Source organism: Macaca thibetana, chromosome 1 (assembly GCF_024542745.1).
Source record: "Macaca thibetana thibetana isolate TM-01 chromosome 1, ASM2454274v1, whole genome shotgun sequence".
NCBI lineage: Eukaryota > Metazoa > Chordata > Mammalia > Primates > Cercopithecidae > Macaca > Macaca thibetana.
The window spans coordinates 130779281-130799613 of NC_065578.1; the positions used below are offsets into that span (position 1 = coordinate 130779281).

The following is a 20333-nucleotide window of genomic DNA, read 5'->3' on the forward strand; positions in this document are numbered from 1 at the left end:
CTGAAATATAATAAAAGGAACTTTGCTTTCTATTGTCTTATGTTCTGAGTCATCTACATCTTTAAGTTTTACTCGTCACTATGAAAAATAAAGATTATTTAAAAAACTTACTAATTCTGCTTTGGTGCTTTTGTCTTTTTTGAATCTAAACATTCATCTTTCATTACTTCTGGAAAATTTTCAGCCATGCTTTCTTTAAGTATTTCCTCTTCCAATTATGTGTTTTGTCTTTTAATGAAATTCCTATTGAGCTCATACTGGATTTCATACAAATTTTCATATATCTTAACTTCTTTTATATTCAACACTTTATCTCTATATTGCATTAGAGGAAATTCTTCAGCTCTCTCAGTTTATAAGTATTTTTAAATTGCTTTTTATCTTTGTTGTTTAATCCACTTATTGATATTTTAATTATAGTAATTAGAGTTTATCTTTTTAGAAGTTTAGTTTGCTTTAAAATATGCTTGGTATTTTTTGATAATGTCTTTTTTCAAACCTTTTGACTTTAAGGTTTTAAAATATAAATTCCTCTATATGTTATATCTTAGGGAAACAAAACTATTTATTCTGTCTGCCAACTTTCCTTCATCATGCAATCTTTCTCCCGGTGCTAATTATGGATGGCGACCTCATCTTAGGAAAGGCTTTTTGTGCAATACCCTTTGCAGCTTGTATTGAGGGTGGTTCTCTTGAGATGAACTTTGCTTTAACTTCCACCAGGTGGCACACCTGGAATTATGTTTGTTTTGTTTTGTTTTGTTTTGTTTTGAGACAGAGCCTTGCTCTGTCTCCCAGGCTGGAGTGCAGAGGTGCGATCTCGGCTCACAGCAACCTCCGCCTCCTGGGCTCAAGACATTCTCGTGCCTCGGTCTCCTGAGTAGCTGAGATTACAGTTGTGCGCAACCACACCTGGCTTAATTTTGTTTTTTCAGTAGTGACGAAGTTTCACCATGTTGGCCAGGCTGGTCTGAAACTCCTGAACTCAAGTGATCCACCCACCTTGGCCTCCCAAAGTGCTGGGATTATAGGCGTGAGCCACTGTGCCCAGCCTGGAATTACTTTTAAAATTAATTTCTTAGCTTGTGAATTTCAGGCTCATGCAAGTAGATACTTTTGAACTTCAAACTCAGACCTGTGATTAGCAATCCTCAGAAGGGGAAAAACTGAAAAACCAATCCATAAAATTGGATGGATTTATTTTTCTAGTCTATTCGTCCATTCTATCACTGAAGTGAAGATGTAGCAGGAGCCTCAGTTGCAACTCTTATTACCATTTTTTTTTCATCCTAAGGCCTTGTTTCCTGATTCAAGTGACTAACAGTAGCCAAACTCCTAGGGATCTATACAAGACAATGCTTAATATGTCCAGTTATGGATCCTGTTTGCCTCTCTAGGTTTACATTTCTTTACTTTGCCCCTTAGAGGACTTCCTTTATTTCATTGTAAATGTAGCTTATGCATTTAAAATTATTTAAAACAATCTTGCATTTCTGGGTGTTTTGTATTAGTATGTCTTTTCATGTCATGTAGTGTGCTGTCTTTCCACAGGCAGAATCCCTGGCTGTTTTATGTATTACACACAGAAATCCAAGGGTCATGTGACAAGGCAATGCTTTAGTTAGGAAAGCGAGTCCAGGAGGAGGGACTGAGGTTAAATTGAATGGATAGGAAGTATGAGAAAATGAAGAGGAGGCTCTCGGAGCTGAGATAAAGGCTAAGGGAGGATGACAGTGAAGACACAGAAGAGTGAGAAAGATGGAGGAAGAAGAACACATGTATGGGAAGGAACAGGAGCAAGGTAAGACACAAAGACTAAGCCATGGTGACATTAGCGACTATTCAGTTCTTTCAATCTAGTTATTTTACAGATAAGGAAACTGAGGCCAAAGTGTTAAGGATCTTTCCAATTCAAGATGTCCAACAGGAGTTCCATGTGGGGGTTCATCTTGATTCAGTCTAAAGCTCCTTTTACTGCAAGAGATGTGCTGTGAGAGGCCAGCAGCACACAGGCAGATAAAGCGAGACCTGCCAGAGGCCAGAATGGCAAGGAAAAAACTTCAAGCAGAGTGAGAGGGAAGATGACAAGTCCAGAAAAGGCATGTGGTTATGAGAGGCAGTGGTTTCTTTGGCCAGGAAATTGAGGTTTCTGTTAGTGAAGAGGGGGAAGTCAGATGAGATGAGACCACGTCGGGAGGGGAGCTTTCATATCTGGGTTCCGAGGAGAGCTTCACTGGGGAAGGAAGAATTTAGAAGCCATGTTCGGCTTTGGGGGAGCAACAGGTAAGAGCTGTTACAGTGAACAGGAACATGCTTTTGGCGTGAACACCAGTGATTCAAGAAAGTGGATCCTGGGGAAAGGTTTGGTGGCAAAGGGAAGAATAGTGGACTTGCCTAGGATAGCTGGGACACCTGTCTGATTGAGTTCCAATCAGGGTATATGTTATTCACCCTAGTTTTCTTCTCTGGGGTTTCCTGTGTCCAGGGAGCACAAAATTATCAGTGATCAGTGATAGCCATCTCCTCTCTTAATTATTTTCATTTTCTCGGATCCTGGTCACCTTCCCTACCTGTCTTATCTCTTGAGTTTTGCCTAGCATTCTGCTGTTTCTCAGCCCCCACCCTCAATTTCTCAGCACCCCCAGACAGCTTCCAAAAAGCCCTGTTCCCTTCCGTTCCCTCATTCAGATCCTGCCCTGTACCCACCATAGCTGAGTGCACACTCAGGAGTGGAGTTGGCTGGGAAAGTTGCAGACCCACAGTAGGACTATGACTCTCACCAGCTACTGCCTGCATCTCTGATAAAGATCAGCTCTGCCCACAGAAAGTTGGGGTGGAGAAACTTGTGGTTTGGCTCCACTTCTCTTTCCAATCTGCGCCCAACTTCCTCTTCTACCGCTTCTTCCTTCTTTAGCATCTTTTATGCCCCTGGTGTTTCTGATCAGCTCCCAAACCTTTGGTCCCAGAACTCCATTTCTCAATTAGTTAATTCTCTTTCTTTTCCTTATCAAATGTAAACTGACTTCTCTTTGCTTTTCTGACCCCATACTCAAAGGTGCAGGACACATAATTTGTGGGGTTGTGAAGAATAAAAATCTGGGGCCCTTTCATTCTCCATTCAGGCTGCTAAAACAGAATACCACAGACTGGGTGGCTTATAAACAGCATAAACTTATTTTTCACAGTTATAGAGGCTGGGAAGATCAAGGAAGATTGAGTGTCTAGTGGAGACTTGCTTTCTGGTACATAGAGTACACTTTCTGGATGTGTCCTCACATAGTGGAAGGGGTCAGTGGTCTCTCTTGGGTCTCTTATAAGGGAACTGATCACATTCATGAGGGCTCCAATCTCAATCTAATCACCTCCCAAAGGCCCCACTTCCTACTAACATCACATCAGGGGTCAGAATTTCAACATATGAATTTTGGGAAGACACAAAGATTCAGAACATAGCAGGTCTGTATTCAAATAGGCAGGATAAGAGTGCTTTTAAAAGTATTAAAATATAAAACTTTCTCATTCCTTCTGAAGTTTCTGTCTCTTTTTTTTTTTTTTTTGAGACGGAGTCTCGCTCTGTCGCCCAGCCCAGGCTGGAGTGCAGTGGCGCGATCTCGGCTCACTGCAAGCGCCGCCTCCCGGGTTCACGCCATTCTCCTGCCTCAGCCTCCCGAGTAGCTGGGACTACAGGCGCCCACAACCGTGCCCGGCTAATTTTTTGTATTTTTAGTAGAGACGGGGTTTCACCGTGGTCTCGATCTCCTGACCTTGTGATCCGCCCGCCTCGGCCTCCCAAAGTGCTGGGATTACAGGCGTGAGGTTTCTGTCTCTTTCTCTCTGTCTCAACCTGTTATGGTGTTTTGTTTTGTTATTTTTGTTTATTTGTTTAATTTGCTAATGTTGTACCCCTTGGGCACAGGGATACTCACAGAGTGAACACGGGCTCTTAGGTGCCCGGGGGCCCCACTCCATGACTCTGAGCCCATGCAAGTTGCCCACTGGCTGCTGGGTTCCTCTTGCTGGGAAGAGGAAGTCAGTCTCCCCTTCCCACCGTGGCCACTCCAACCCTCTACAGATGGGTGACCACCATGAAATTGCAACCACTGTATGGAGATGCACTTGATTATTGGATCAAGGGATAGCAGGTTGTCCTGAGCTGTCTCAAAACACTCTGTGGTGCAGCCTGGGTGGGGATGGGGCTAAAGCCAAGCTCTGTGCAGATACTGTGGGATGCATGCCCCCAAATCTTATTCTTCTTGTGTCCCTGCCAGAAGCAAGGTACTTGTGAAAGGTGATGGCAGAAGGGGCCTCCTCTGCCGATGAGATCAGATGGCTGTATGGGCAGAGAGTGGCAGGGTGGTGGTGGACAGGAAGGCAGGAATTGCCTGTGGCCCCAGACAGTGGGGAGCAGATGGTGGAGAATCAGTGCTGGGGAGGTGAAGTGATGGGAGCCAAGACCACATGTCAGCTGAGAAGCCGTCACACAAGTTCTTTTTGGCTCATTTGACTTCATTTATAAAACATACATTAAGATACAATTATGAAGAATTTAAAGATGATGATCATAGGGCATCAACTATGCTGCTGCATTGGTTGCATGCCCCATGAAGCAAGCCCGGGATATACAATACACTCATTAACTCACTATTTGGAGGATGATCCTGACTCTGCCTCTTTAAAACCTTCAGAGAACCTTGCCTCTCTCAGACTTTCCATCCTAGGACCCTGGATAGCTCAGCCTTCCCCTTCTCCAACCATTTCTGCCATCTTCCACCTTGGTCTGAGTCATGCGGATGTCTTGTGCCTGATTAGCCCAGTGTTGTTCCTCTCTTCCCATCTCCCTCATCTTTTCATTCCCTACTCTTTGCATTAACTTGGGAAACATTTGTGTGTGTATGCTGGCTTTAGTGCCCTCATTTTGTTACTTTGGCGTGAAGTCTGCTGTCCCTGCAGTTTTATTTCATTTGAGTGAGGGAGAAGCCTCATAAAGTTTTAGAAGAGCTTTTTAAGGATTACAGTCCCTGTATCTCTAAGGTTTTCCCAGGAGCCATTCCATATAAGAAATCAGGCTAAGCTTGCTAAACTTGTACAGTTGACCCTTGAATAACGGGGGTTAGGAGTGATGACGGCCCCATGCAGTCAAAAATCCATGTATAACTTTTGACTTTTTCAAATCTTAACTATTAATAGCCTACTATTGACTGGAAGCCTTACTGCTAACAAAAACAGTTGACGAACACATATTTTGTATGTTATATGTATTATAGATGACATTCTCATAATGAAGTAAGCAAGAGGAAAGCAAATATTTTTAACAAAATCGGAAGGGAGAGAAAATGTATCTATTTATTAAGTGGATCATCACGTGTTCATCTTCATTGTCTTCTGTACAGTGGGCAGAAGAGGAGGAGGAAAAGGAGTTGCCTTGTCTTACTGGTGGCAGACTCAGAAGAAAATCCATGTATAAGTAAACCCACACAGTTGAAACCCATGTTACTCAAGAGTGAACTGCAGTGTGAGGGTTTGACTCAATCTAGTCTGGAGCTAACTGGGTTTGCGTTTTGCTGTTGCTACAATAGTCTTCAAGTTCCTCTATATTACTCTGTTTGTGGGGTGGGGCTGGTTTGCCAGGTTTTGTTAATGTCTCCATTCTCAGGTTTTGGTGTTTCCTTTGTGAAGTATCTCTAGAGGACCCACCACCATGCTTTCCATTCTTCTAGCTGCAGACTCCTCTCGGAATTGATACTTATGATACTGCTTGGGAGAAGGAGTAGCAGCACTACCTTTTGTTCTGGTGCAGTCTCATTCTTAGGCAGGTCAGTTGTTTTTGAATTTTTTGAACTTTTGTCATGTAAGTGTTCCTGCCTTTCTTCCAGCAGTTTGGGACCTCTAATAGTCTGGAACCAGGATGTTTTCTTGTTCCTTCCTGTTGTTTTTCTCCTCCTCAGTTGCAGTGGGTTTTCACCTGTGCCTGAAGGCAGCAGAGCTTTCTGCCCTTTCCCCGGCAGGTAAGGGCTCTTTTTTTTTTTTTTTTTAATTATACTTTAAGTCCTAGGGTACATGTGTACAACGTGCAGGTTTGTTACATAGGTATACATGTGCCATGTTGGTGTGCTGCACCCATTAACTCGTCATTTACATTAAGTATATCTCCTAATGCTATCCCTCCCCTCTACCCCTCCCGACAATAGGACCCGGTGTGTGATGTTCCCCTTCCTGTGTCCAAGAGATCTCATTGTTCAGTTCCGAACTATGAGTGAGAACATGCGGTATTTGCTTTTCTGTTCTTGCGATAGTTTGCTGAGAATGATGGTTTCCAGCTGCATCCATGTCCCTACAAAGGACAGGAACTCATCCTTTTTTATGGCTGCATAGTATTCCATGGTGTATAGGTGCCACATTTTCTTAATCCAGTCTGTGACTGATGGACATTTGGGTTGATTCCAAGTCTTCGCTATTGTGAATAGTGCCGCAATGAACATATGCGTGCATGTATCTTTATAGCAGCATGATTTATAATCCTTTGGGTATATCCCCAGTAATGGGATGGCTGGGTCAAATGGCATTTCTAGTTCTAGATCCTTGAGGAATCGCCACACTGTTTTCCACAATGGTTGAACTAGTTTACAGTCCCACCTACAGTGTAAAAGTGTCCCTATTTCTCCACATCCTCTCCAGTACCTGTTGTTTCCTGATTTTCTAATGACTGCCATTGTAACTGGTGTGAGATGGTATCTCATTGTGGTTTTGATTTGCATTTCTCTGATGGCGAGTGATGATGAGCATTTTTTCATGTGTCTGTTGGCTGTATGAATATCTTATGGGAAGTGTCTGTTCATATCCTTTGCCCACTTTTTGATGGGGTTGTTTGCTTTTTTCTTGTAAATTTGTTTGAGTTCTTTATAGGTTCTGGATATTAGCCCTTTGTCAGATGAGTAGATTGCAAAAATTTTCTCCTATTTTGTAGGTTGCCTGTTCACTCTGATGGTAGTTTCTTTTACTGTGCAGAAGCTCTTCAGTTTAATTAGATCCCATTTGTCAATTTTGGCTTTTGTTGCTGTTGCTTTTGGTGTTTTAGACATGAAGTCCTTGCCCATGCCTATGTCCTGAATGGTATTCCCTAGGTTTTCTTTTGGGTTTTTATGGTTTTTGGTCTAACATTTAAGTCTCTAATCCATCGTGAATTAATTTTCATATAAGGAGTAAGGAAAGGATCCAGTTTCAGCTTTCTACTTATGGCTAGCCAATTTTCCCAGCACCATTTATTAAATAGGGAATCCTTTCCCCATTTCTTGTTTTGGCAGGTTTGTCAAAGATCAGATGGCTGTAGACGTGTGGTATTATTTCTGAGGGCTCTGTTCCTTTCCATTGGTCCATATCTCTATTTTGGTACCAGTACCATGCTGTTTTGTTTACTGTAGCCTTGTAGTATAGTTCGAAGTCAGGTAGTGTGATGCTTCCAGCTTTGTTCTTTTGGCTTAAGGTTGTCTTGGGCTTTTTTGGTTCCATATGTACTTTAAAGCAGTTTTTTCCAATTTTGTGAAGAAACTCATTGGTAGCGTAATGGGGATGGCATTGAATCTATAAATTACCTTGGGCAGTATGGCCATTTTCACAATATTGATTCTTCCTATCCATGAGCATGATATGTTCTTCCATTTGTTTGTGTCCTCTTTTATTTCACTGAGCAGTGGTTTGTAGTTCTCGTTGAAGAGGTCCTTTACATCTCTTGTAAGTTGGATTCCTAGGTATTTTATTCTCTTTAAAGCTATTGTGAATGGGAGTTCATTTATGATTTGGCTCTCTGTTTGTCTGTTACTGGTGTATAAGAATGCTTGTGATTTTTGCACATTGATTGTGTATCCTGAGACTTTGCTAAAGTTGCTTATCAGCTTAAGGAGATTTTGGGGTGAGACAATGGGGTTTTCTAAATATACAATCATGTCATCTGCAAAGAGGGACAATTTGTCTTCTTCTTTTCCTAACTGAGTACCCTTGATTTCTTTCTCTTGCCTGATTGCCCTAGCCAGAACTTCCAACACTATGTTGAATAGGAGTGGTGAGAGAGGGCATCCCTGTCTTGTGCCAGTTTTCAAAGGGAATGCTTCCAGTTTTTGCCCATTCAGTATGATATTGGCTGTGTGTTTGTCATAAATAGCTCTTATTATTTTGAGATATGTTCCATCAATACCGAATTTATTGAGAGTTTTTAGCATGAAGGGCTGTTGAATTTTTTCAAAGGCCTTTTGTACATCTATTAAGATAATCATGTGATTTTTGTCTTTGGTTCTGTTTATATGCTGGATTACATTTTTCGATTTGCATATGTTGAACCAGCCTTGCATCCCACAGATGAAGCCCACTTGATCATGGTGGATAAGCTTTTTGATGTGCTGCTGGATTCGGTTTGCCAGTATTTTGTTGAGGATTTTTTCATCGATGTTCATCAGGGATATTGGTCTAAAGTTCTCTTTTTTTTGTTGTATCTCTGTCAGGCTTTGGTATCAGGATTATGTTGGCCTCATAAATTGAGTTAGGGAGTATTCCCTCTTTTTCTATTGATTGGAATAGTTTCAGAAGAAATGGTACCAGCTCCTCCTTGTACCTCTGGTAGAATTCGGCTGTGAATCAGTCTGGTCCTGGACTTTTTTTGGTTGGTAGGCTATTAATTATTGCCTCAATTTCAGAGCCTGCTATTGGTCTAATCAGGATTTCAACTTCTTCCTGGTTTAGTCTTGGGAGAGTGTATGTGTCCAGGAAATTATCCATTTCTTCTAGGTTTTCTAGTTTGTTTGCATAGAGGTATTTATAGTATTCTCTGATGGTAGTTTGTATTTCTGTGGGTTCGGTGGTGATATCTCCTTTATCATTTTTTTATTGCATCTACTTGATTCTTCTCTGTTTTCTTCTTTATTAGTCTTGCTAGTGATCTATCAATTTTTTTGATCTTTTCAAAAGACCAGCTCCTGAATTCATTGATTTTTTGGAGGGATTTTTGTGTCTCTATCTCCTTCAGTTCTGCTCTGATCTTAGTTTTTTTTTTTTTTGACTTCTGCTAGCTTTTGAATGTGTTTGCTCTTGCTTTTCTAGTTCTTTTAATTGTGATGCTAGGGTGTCAATTTTAGATCTTTCCGGCTTTCTCTTGTGGGCATTTAGTGCTATAAATTTCCCTCCACACACTGCTTTAAATATGTCCCAGAGATTCTGGTATGTTGTATCTTTGTTCTCATTGGTTTCATAGAACATCTTTATTTCTGCCTTCCGTTTGTTATGTACCCAATAGTCATTCAGGAGCAGGTTGTTCAGTTTCCATGTAGTTGAGCAGTTTTGATTGAGTTTCTTATTCCTGAGTTCTAGTTTGATTGCATTGTGTCTAAGAGACAGTTTGTTATAATTTCTGTTCCTTTACTTTTGGTGAGGAGTGCTTTACTTCCAACTATGTGGTCAATTTTGGAATAAGTGCAATGTGGTGCTGAGAAGAATGTATATTCTGTTGATTTGGGATGGAGAGTTCGGTAGATGTCTATTAGGTCCGCTTGGTGCAGAGTTGAGTTCAATTCCTGGAAATCCTTGTTGACTTTCTGTCTCGTTGATCTATCTAATGTTGATAGTGGGGTGTTGAAGTCTCCCATTATTATTGTATGTAAGTCTACGTCTCTTTGTAAGTCTCTAAGGACTTGCTTTATGAATCTGGGTGCTCCTGTATTGGGTGCATATATATTTAGGATAGTTTGCTCTTCCTGATGAATTGATCCCTTTGCCACTATGCAGTGGCCTTCTTTGTCTCTTTTGATCTTTGATGGTTTAAAGTCTGTTTTATCAGAGACTAGGTTTGCAACCCCTGCTTTTTTTAGTTTTCCATTTGCTTGGTAGATCTTCCTTCATCCCTTTATTTTGAGCCTATGTATGTCTCTGCATGTGAGATGGGTCTCCTGATTACAGCAAACTGATGGGTCTTGACTCTTTATCCAATTTGCCAGTCTGTGTCTTTTAATTGGAGCATTTAGTCCATTTACATTTAAGGTTAATATTGTTATGTGTGAACTTGATCCTGTCATTATGATATTAGGTGGTAATTTTGCTTGCTAGTTGATGCAGTTTCTTCCTAGCATCGATGGACTTTACATTTTGACATGTTTTTGCGATGACTGGTACTGGTTGTTCCTTTCCATGTTTAGTGCTTCCTTCAGGATCTCTTGTAGGGCAGGCCTGGTGGTGACAAAATCTCTAAGCATTTGCTTATCTGTAAAGGATTTTATTTCTCCTTCACTTATGAAACTTAGTTGGCTGGAAATGAAATTCTGGGTTGAAAATTCTTTTCTTTAAGAATGTTGAATATTGGCCCTCACCCTCTTCTGGCTTGGAGAGTTTCTGCTGAGAGATCTGTTGTTAGTCTGATGGGATTCCCTTTGTGAGTAACCCGACCTTTCTCTCTGGCTGCCCTTAACTTTTTTTCCTTCATTTCAACTTTGGTGAATCTGACAATTGTGTCTCGGAGTTGCTGTTCTTGAGGAGTATCTTTGTGGCATTCTCTGTATTTCCTGAATTTGAATGTTGGCCTGCCTTACTAGGTTGGGGAAATTCTCCTAGATGATATCCTGCAGAGGGTTTTCCAAGTTGGTTCCATTTTCCCCGTCAGTTTCAGGCACCCCAATCAGACGTATATTTGGTCTTTCCGCATGATCCCATATTTCTTGGAGGCTTTGTTCATTTCTTTTTACTCCTTTTTCTCTACACTTCTCTTCTCATTTCATTTCATTCATTTGATCTTCAATCACTGATACTCTTTCTTCCAGATGATCGAGTGGGTTACTGAAGCTTGTACATTTGTCATGTAGTTCTCGTGTTATGGTTTTCATCTCTATCAGTTCTTTTAAGGACTTCTCTACTTTGGTTATTCTAGTTAGCCATTTGTCAAGTCTTTTTTCAAGGTTTTTAGTTTCTTTGCACTGGTTACATAGTTCCTCCTTTAGCTCTGAGAAGTTTGATCGACTGAAGCCTTCTTCTCTCGACTCGTCAGAGTGATTCTCCGTCCAGCTTTGTTCTGTTGCTGGCGATGAGCTGCGTTCCTTTGGAGGGGGAGATGTGCTCTGATTTTTTGAATTTCCAGCTTTTCTGCACTGCTTTTTCCCCATCTCTGTGGTTTTATCTGCCTTTAATCTTTGTTGATGGGTTTTGTTGTGGGTGTCCTTTTTGTTTGTTAGTTTTCCTTCTAACAGTCAGGACCCTCAGCTGTAGGTCTGTTGGAGATTGCTTGAGGTCCACTCCAGACCCTGTTTGTCTGGGTATCAGCAGCAAAGTCTGCAGAAGATAGACTATTGCTGAATAGCGAGTGTTGCTGTCTGATTCTTGCTCTGGAAGCTTTGTCTCAGGGGTGTACCCCACCATGTGAGGTGTGAGGTGTTGGTCTGCACCTAGTGGGGGATGTCTCCCAGTTAGGCTACTCAGGGGTCAGGGACTCACTTGAGCAGGCAATCTGTCCATTCTCAGATCTTAATTTTCATGCTGGGAGATCCACTGCTCTCTTCAAAGCTGCTATATGGGGGCATTTACCTCTCCCGAGGTTTCTGCTGCTTTTTGTTTAGCTATGACCTGTCCGAGAGGAGGAGTTACAGAGACAGGCCAACCTCCTTGTGCTGTGGTGGGCTCCACCCAATTTGAGTGTCCTGGCGGCTTTGTTTACCTACTTAAGCCTCAGCAATGGCGGGCGCCCCCCCCATCCTCGCTGTCACCTTGCAGTTAGATCTCAGACTGCTGTGCTAGCAATGAGGGAGGCTCCCTGTGCGTGGGACCCTCTGGGCCAGGTGTGGGATATAATCTCCTGGTGCGCCATTTGCTAAGACCCTTGGTAAAGCGCAGTATTAGGGTGGGAGTTACCCAATATTCTAGGTGTTGTGTGTCTCAATTTCCTTTGGCTAGGAAAAGGAATTTCCTTCTCCCTTGTGCTTCGCAGGCGAGGCAATGCCTCACTCTGCTTCAGCTCTCGCTGGTCAGGCTGCACCTGCGGACCAGCGCCACCTGTCCGACATGACCCAGTGAGATGAACCCAGTACCTCATTTGAAAATGCAGAAATCACCCATCTTCTGTGTCACTCATGCTGGGAGCTGGAGGCTGGAGCTGTTCCTATTTGGCCATCTTGGGCTGAATCTTGCTCTGTTGCCCAGGCTGGAATGCAGTAGCATGATCTCGGCTCACTGCAACCTCTGCCTCCTGGATTCAAGTAGCTGAGACTACAGGTGTGCACCACCACACCTGGCTAATTTTTTGTATTATTAGTACAGACGGGGTTTCACCATGTTGACCAGGTTGGTCTCAAACTCCTGGCCTTGTGATGCCCACCTTGGCCTCCCAAAGTGCTAGAATTACAGGTGTGACCCATTGCACCTGGCCAGGTTTTTTTTTTCTTTCTTTCTTACAATAGAGGAGAGAGGTCTAGTTGGGACTTACTACCTTTCCCATATAGTAGCTGTTCTCATTCCTCAGGCCCGCATCATGAGAGAGGATTTATCTGGTCTACATCTCTGACCCTAATCTTTCAGAAGACCCTCATGAGGTTTACGGAAAAGGGCTTAGAGACTGATGTGAAATTTCCTGTTTCTATGACTCCCAGGGCTTCTATATACTCATGCTAGCCTTTACTAATTTGTTTAAAATTGTAGCTGAATTTTTCTTCTTACTGGCTTGTATAGTGTCTGGCATCTGTCCCAAGTAAACAAGGGTTTGCATTCCTTCCGTCCTTGGAGGAGTCTGTCTTTCTTTATATTTTGGGTTAACTGCATGCCCTGATATTTCAGTTCTTTGGTAAATTCAAGTTGTGATTTTGATGGTCCGGCTTCAAAAAATTGTGACAGAGTGAGACTGTGTCTCAAAACAAAACAAAAAACAAACAAACAAACAAAAATTATTTGCCAGCCATGCCTGGTGGCTCTTACCAATAATCCCAGCACTTTGGGAGGCTGACTCAGGAGGATTGCTTGAGGCCAGGAGTTTGAGGTTACAGTGAGCTACTATCATTCCACTGCACTCCAGCTTGAATAACAGAGTGAAACCCTATCTCGAGAAAAAAAAATTTTTTCCCCTAAATTGGCTTCAGATAATTATTTTGAAAACCAAACAATAAAGTAAATAGCCCAAACACATTTATATGGATGATACCTACAAAGCACAAACATATATTTAGAAGTCCTTGAACAGTAAGAAGCAGCATAAAAGAGGAATGTAAATCTGTCCAGCAAAGACTCGTTTATCACAAAACCACCCTGAAACATCCAAGTAGGACTAATAAAAAGGGATCCTGGGATACAGACTTTGGAATATTCCATTAACTTCACTGCTCACAAGTTCTGACTAGTTTCTTATAAGTAATAGGAAATTTATAGCAGGATCCTTTATGTAAACCTCATGGCAGTAACTTGTACTTCTATCCTTAATAAAAGTGTATGAGATTCTCATCTCACTATGTAGGGTTACAAGTAACTTTTATGATATCTTTAAAAAGTTTCATGTTGAATATCTCCTCCATAATTAAAAAATGGATGTATTGGCTGAATTTATTTATTCATTTGACAAATATTCACTAAGCACCTACCACTTGTGAGGTACTCTGTTAAGTGGGGATACAGTGTGATAACGGCATGGAACTAATATCCAAGTCAACCATTGAAGTCAAAATTCTGGGCTGGCAAACTTTAGTTAGGAGTCCCCATTTTAGAAAATATTATTTCAAGCAGGCCTCCTTTTTATCCAGAGAGTGTATACAGTGTAATGAAACTCAGTACACCAAGATTTATAGTTCTTGTGTTTTTCTCCCTAAGTAGAGTAAAAACTCCTTCAATAAAGTGATTGTGTTGTCAACCACTGCATATTCTTAAGTATCAAGATGCTTGACTCCAGGCAGGTGCTGAGAGAGTCTGTTGGGTAAGTGAATGTATATCAATGAAAATCAAACAGAGGAAATTTTCTTTATATATTTTAGTGTTCTTGTTTTTTTTGGGTGTGTGTGATGGTTACTGGCTCTTCTCTAAGAATAATGGAGAAAAGGTGTTAGTTTATACTGTCACACAGGGCAGTCATAGGAGACTCTGACAAAGCAAATAAACCAATGTTAAATCAGAAATGAGAACGTAGTAAGGGGGTGAAGAGACGGGAAGAAAATGCATGGGAAAATATTGAAAAGGACAGAGTGATCAAAAACAGCAGGGACATGAGAACATTGGGCGGCACTCTGGGAGCCATTTAGTTTTATGCTCTTATTGTATGATTGAGGAAAAAAAAGGTCCTTAGTGGTTAAGTGGCTTTTCAATGCCACGTCAGACTTGTTCCATAGCAGTTGAATTAGGGGAAGGTGAATAAGGTGGAAGTTGGTGACAAGGAGAGAAGTTCGAAACTAGAGAGGAGAGTCAGAACCAGAGGGAAATGAGAGACTAAACAGGCGTCTCAGGGTTTTTTGAGTGAATTTTCTTTGTTGCAGTCATGGGAGGTTTGTCTGTTGGTTGCAGAAAGAAGTCAGAATAGAGATATCGTGGGGGTAGGTTTGTTTGGAACAGAAATCAAAGACCATTTTTTCTGAGAGAAGGAAATAACATCTGCAAATGACATGCTGTTTTTGCTACTTCCATTGCTAGCTGTTCTCCCAGGTGGTGGCAATGCAGACGGTAAGAACTCTGACAACTGCCCAGTTGGGTGGATGAAGGTCTGTGTGTGTGTGTTTGTGTGTGTGCACATGTGTGTATGTGTGTGTATGTGTGTGTGCTTTCCCTAGCATATACCTGGAAAGTGAGAGTGCCAGGCTGGTTCCATTCTGACTGTCCAGGACTCCAAGTCCCCGAGCTCTGATGAAGGTGGTTGATAAGTCATGGGGCTCTGTGGCAAGCAAACGTCTGCAAAGACCATGATGGATCCCCTTTTCTCCAGATTCTGAGTTCCCCCACTCTGGCCTCTCTCCATTCTCTTTCTCAATTTCTTCTCCCCATTCTCTTTGTTCTTTTGCCACAGGGCTCAAGGAGCCTGTCTCCTTCTATGTCATCCAGATCGCATCCTTTTCTAACCATTCCTGGAAACGAAATCTGATCTCAGGTTATCTGGGTGATTTGCAGACCCACACTTTGGACAGAAATTGCAGCACCATCATTTTCCTGTGGCCCTGGTCCAGGGGAAACTTCAGCAACGAGGAGTGGAAGGAACTAGAAATGTTATTCCACATACACTGCGTCCAGTTCCTTGAGGAAATGCATAGATACTCCCGTGAATTGCAGTTTGAGTGTGAGTTCAGTTTCCTCCATGGGGAGTGGGGTGGTGGGAGGCAGGGGATGTCTCAATGTTTCTTATTCCTGTAGGAAACAGCCTGACTCTCTTCTGTATCTTGTTCTATTCTTTCCACCATAAAACTGCAATTGGATACTTTTGGGCAAGGGCTCTTATCCAGATCCTAATTCTTCAAACAGTTCTGCTACTTATGAACTCCTCTGTTATTGACTGCAGGGTTATGCATTATTACCTTTTCTTACAGGTATCCTACGGCCACCCTTCCTCCTGCCCTACAACCAGATACCTTCAGCTTTCTCACTTTCTGATTCCGCCTCTTCAGCAGTCTCTCTATATATACTCAATTGTAACCCATTGCATTCCATTCAACTTAAGTTGTTGTAATCCCAGTTCTCTTACACCAAGTCCTTCCTCACCCACAGCATTCACATCACTTTCTTTGACCAATCTGCCCTCTTCCATACGTTACTAATCTTTTCCTCCACCGACATCTTCCACCAATTCCTCTTTCTCTGAATCCCTGACAAACCAAATTTTATTCCATTATGTTAAACCCTGCAAACTTCCCCCTTCTGCTTCTGCAATCCTTGGTTCTACTCCTACAATCTTTTCTTCTACTCATTTCATTTTATCTTTTTTTCTCCCTCTTTCCCGTATTTCATAACCCCAGATCCTTTTGAGATACAGTGGACAGGAGGCTGTGAACTGCACTCTGGAAAGTTCTCAGGAAGCTTCCTTCGGTTAGCTTATCAAGGATCAGATTTCATGAGCTTCCAGAATAATTCATGGTTGCCATCTCCAGTGACTGGGAATATGGCCAAGCGTCTCTGCAAAGTGCTCAATCAGAATCAGCATCAAAATGACATAATACACAGTCTCCTCAGTGACACCTGCCCACGTCTCATCTTGGGTCTTCTTGATGCCGGAAAGGCACATCTCCAGAGGCAAGGTCAGTCCTGCACCCTCCCTCCAAGAACCTTTGGTTTCAAAATCATCATACCCTTCCACCACCCCCTTCCAATCTGGAATAAGGAAGAGCCACCCAGAAGTGGGAAAGGCTGGGTGCAGTGGCTCACATCTGTAATCCCAGTGCTTTGGGAATCTGAGGCTGGAGGACCGCTTAAGGGCAGGAGTCCCAGACCAGCCTGAGCAACATAGTGAGACCCCTGTCTCTAAAAAATAAAAATAAGTTAGCCAGTCATGGTAGCACATACCTGTAGTCCCAGTTACTTAAGAGGCTGAGGCAGGAGGATTGCTTGAGCCCAAGAGTTTGAGGTTACAGTGTGCTGTAATTATAATTATGCCACTGCACTGCAGCATAGTGACAGAGTGAGACCCTGTCTCAAAAAAAAAAAAAAAAAAAAAAAAAAAAAAAAAGAGAGAAATGGGAACGATGTGTCTATTTAAACTTCTAATCTGCTGTGCAGATATGAAACTCCAAGTCTGTATTTGAATATCTTTTCTGTCCTTTGCAGTGAAACCCGAGGCCTGGCTGTCCCGTGGCCTCAGTCCTGGCCCTGGCCGTCTGCAGCTTGTGTGCCATGTCTCAGGATTCTACCCAAAACCTGTGTGGGTGAAGTGGATGCGGGGTGAGCAGGAGCAGCAGGGCACTCAGAGAGGGGACATCCTGCCCAATGCTGACAGGACATGGTATCTCCGAGCAACCCTGGAGGTGGCCGCTGGGGAGGCAGCTGACCTGTCCTGTCGGGTGAAGCACAGCAGTCTAGAGGGCCAGGACATCATCCTGTACTGGGGTGAGAAAGAGCTGGGGCCCAGGCTGGAAATGCCAAGGGGTGGTCCTCAGGCATAGAGGGAGGGCAAGCTGAAAATTTTAGGATTTTAGGGATTATAGCCCCAACATGAATAAAAATAGGTAAGCTAAGAAATGGAAGTATTGAAAATGAGGGCACTGTAGATGCAGGAGGATGCTGAGGATAAGATGAAGAATCCATCTCTGAGCAGGGATGAGAGAAAAACAAAAAAAGAAAAGAGATTGGTAAGTTGGATACTCAAATGAAAAAGAGAAGCCAAGGGAATGCAGTGAAGCAGGGAGTGGTGAGGTAAAATGGGGTGGATTATAACATCCTTGGTGTCTCCCCAAATTCACAGAACATCACAGTTCCATGGGCTTGATCATCTTGGCGGTGATAGTGCCTTTGCTTCTTCTGATAGGTCTTGCGCTTTGGTTCAGGAAATGCTGGTGAGTTCTTTGCATGTGTCTTTCCTACTCTTATTCCCTACCCCACTTGTCTTCCCATGGTTTTTGTTTCTCTCTCCTCAGTTCTTCTCTCCCCAGTCCCCTTCCCTCTTACTCCTCAATTCTTAGCTCCACCTTATTCAGAGTGACTTCTATGTCTGTTTTCATCCAGTTTCCGTTAAGATACACCATGATCCTCCTTGTCACCCTTCTCCTTTTGAGGTGAGAGACCAGCAGTCCAACAGGTCAGGATACACCTGAACACATCGTGGTGATGACGTCCTCTAACTCTTCTTGTAAAACTTTTGTCATTTTTGCTTGTTTCTGATTAATGATCATTTGTCAATATAAGCTCAATTTAGTTTTGCAGGATTTGTTGTTCTGACCTGGGTTCTGGGACTTTAAAATTCAAATTTTATCTCCAAATGGAATGGGATCCTAGCAATCTTCACATGTTCAACTATTAATGGATCATCAGGCTTGTTATAGATGTCCCTTAGTCCCGAGGGCCTTCCCTGACTCACAGGTGGGAAACGGACTCTTCCTGGTCTGAACTCCCACCACATTTCAGCCATACTTTGCTAACTGTACTCCTCACTTCCTCTCCTTCGTTGCAGCTATTTAGGTCCCCCTTTTCCTTCTAATTTTTCTACTCCCTCACTGCAAAGTATGTGTGTTTTTAATATATGCATCCTTGGTGAAGGATCTTTCCTTCATGAAACATGTTCTCAATAAAACTCTGTGTTGAATTTATGCCAAATTTGTAGTCTTTTCTTATTCTTTTCCTTTATCGTGCTTTTGAAGTAGTTGAGACATTTGATACTCTTGTTTAAAAGCCTTCTTGCTTGGAGGAAATTTTACACATTCCTAGTTCTATAGTTTGTTCTCTGAGCTCCAGAGGAGAAACACAATTTTGTCTCTTACTACTCCTATCATTCAACTATAGAGAGTTATTCGAGTTAAATTAGTGTTGCAGGTATGCAAGGCAGGATGTATATCTTTACTATTCAGTGGCTCAGGGGCAACCAGCAGAGTTCTCACATTGGAGCTTGTTAGAAAGGTACAATGTGGGCCTCACCTTAGATTTACTGAATTATAATTTGTATTTTGGAAAATCAGCAGGATACTCACAAGTCCACTAAAATTTGTGAGGCACTGATGCTGGTGATGCCTGAGATGTAGTACAAGTGTGTCACTGAAGAGAAAATGATGAAAAAAGGGAATAAGAGATTGCTCCTCAAGATTGAAGTGAGATCAAGGCAAGTAATATCGTACTGCACATTCTTATTATTCACGACAGTTATGTTCTGTGCAGTTGCTGCAAACACTGGATTCATGAGCACTGAGCCATTGTGCCCAGGGAAATACAGGTGTTAGGTTCTTGTGAGCTTTTTCACAACATTTTTGTTAACTGATGAATACATAAGCTTGTTTTATGTGTGTTTCTGTTTAAAGACATCTTATTTTATATATGTATATATTTATAATTAATTCATTACATGCGGTATTTCCATATAATAAAACACGATCTAAGAAGTGTTTAGTGTATTCCTGACCTTGGTTAACATGATCATAAATTTCTTTGGTTTTCAGCCTCACAACATTGCTGTCCACTATACTTAAAAAAAATGGTTGTCATTTCATGAATCCACAAATGTAGCTATTTTCCCATAGCTTCAGCACAGCATTATAGATGTTACTTTCCCAAGCAACCTCATCTACAGATGGGTGAATTTCCTCCCCCTTTTCCTGCATGTACTGCACTGTTGATTTATTAACATTGAATTCATAGTCAACAACCATGTAACTATAACAAAGCTTATCTAACACACACATTTTTCCCTGTAAGGCATGTCACAGCCTTCTTATGCTTAGGAAAATGAGACAACACTTAAGCATTACACTTGGGAGACATTTAAGATTGTGAAATCACCAATCAAAAACACAAAAATGTGAAAAAGTTGGCACTATATAGACTACAAAAAGGACGCTTGTTTACTGTGTGAGAGCTGGAACATGAAGACAGAGCACCACCTTTTTCTACCTTAGGAACATGTTCTTTGAGGGACTCAAATTTTGTACCTCTCTGCACATATTCATGAATGATTGTGAAAGTGCTATGAATATATATCTAGGGGCTACACATAAAATTTGGCAAGTAGACAAATTAGCAAGTATAACATTTTTGGATAATGAGGATTGACTATTGACACCAGATGGTAGTATTTGTCAAGATATCCATAGCAAGACTTCAATTACTTTAGGATTCATGAATTAATTCAACAAATATTTCTTATGATTCTGCAGATTGATATTTTCATTTCTTATTTATTTCTCAGTTTTCTAGTACAGTAAGTTATTTTAGTTGAAGTTGTAAAAAGGGACTTAGCTCTAATTTGTTTAGAAAATGGAGAAGAGGGGCCTAAGGCAAAGGAAACACCCAGGCAGACCAGGTGCAGTTGGCAGCAGCTGCATATATAGAAATTTTTGGAAAATGAAGGTGTGATGGGAGAAGGGGAAAAGAAAAATATGGGATAGAGGAAAGCAAAGAAGGGGACTGCTGCAGTCTTTCTACTTGGGTTAGACATGATTGGTTCCAACCCATTTGGGTTTCAATCCACCTTGCCACATTTGCATAATAGTCGTCTGGCTTTTGGTTGGTTGATATCACCTTCAGCTCTAGCGATCAGCCTAAGGCACTAATTCGAACTCATCCTTGACAATGTTATAGGCTAAAGGATGGAAGGTAACCTGAGATTTAAGCCAATCATCGTATAGATCCTACTTACCCTTGCTCAGAGTGGTCGTTCAGGGCTATGTACCTGTTCTAAAATGACTTTGTTTACATGACACCTGATTCTTGTGTTTGACAAT

The 20333-nt window shown here is 41.8% G+C and overlaps 1 protein-coding gene across 2 annotated transcripts; it reads left to right on the forward strand.

The window, feature by feature from the left end:
• Positions 1-477: 477 nt before the first annotated feature.
• On the forward strand, positions 478-18212 carry LOC126948249 (T-cell surface glycoprotein CD1a-like). 2 transcript variants are annotated; one of them, XM_050779814.1, is made up of 6 exons: positions 478-2283; positions 14993-15259; positions 15933-16211; positions 16738-17016; positions 17372-17462; positions 17632-18212. In XM_050779814.1, the coding sequence occupies exons 1-6, from the start codon at positions 2259-2261 to the stop codon at positions 17639-17641; spliced, it is 951 nt and encodes a 316-aa protein (XP_050635771.1). In that variant the 5' UTR covers positions 478-2258; the 3' UTR covers positions 17642-18212. The 2 variants fall into 2 exon arrangements, with proteins under 2 accessions (XP_050635771.1, XP_050635768.1); XM_050779811.1 differs by lacking the exon at positions 478-2283 and adding an exon at positions 8477-14652.
• Positions 18213-20333: the final 2121 nt, after the last annotated feature.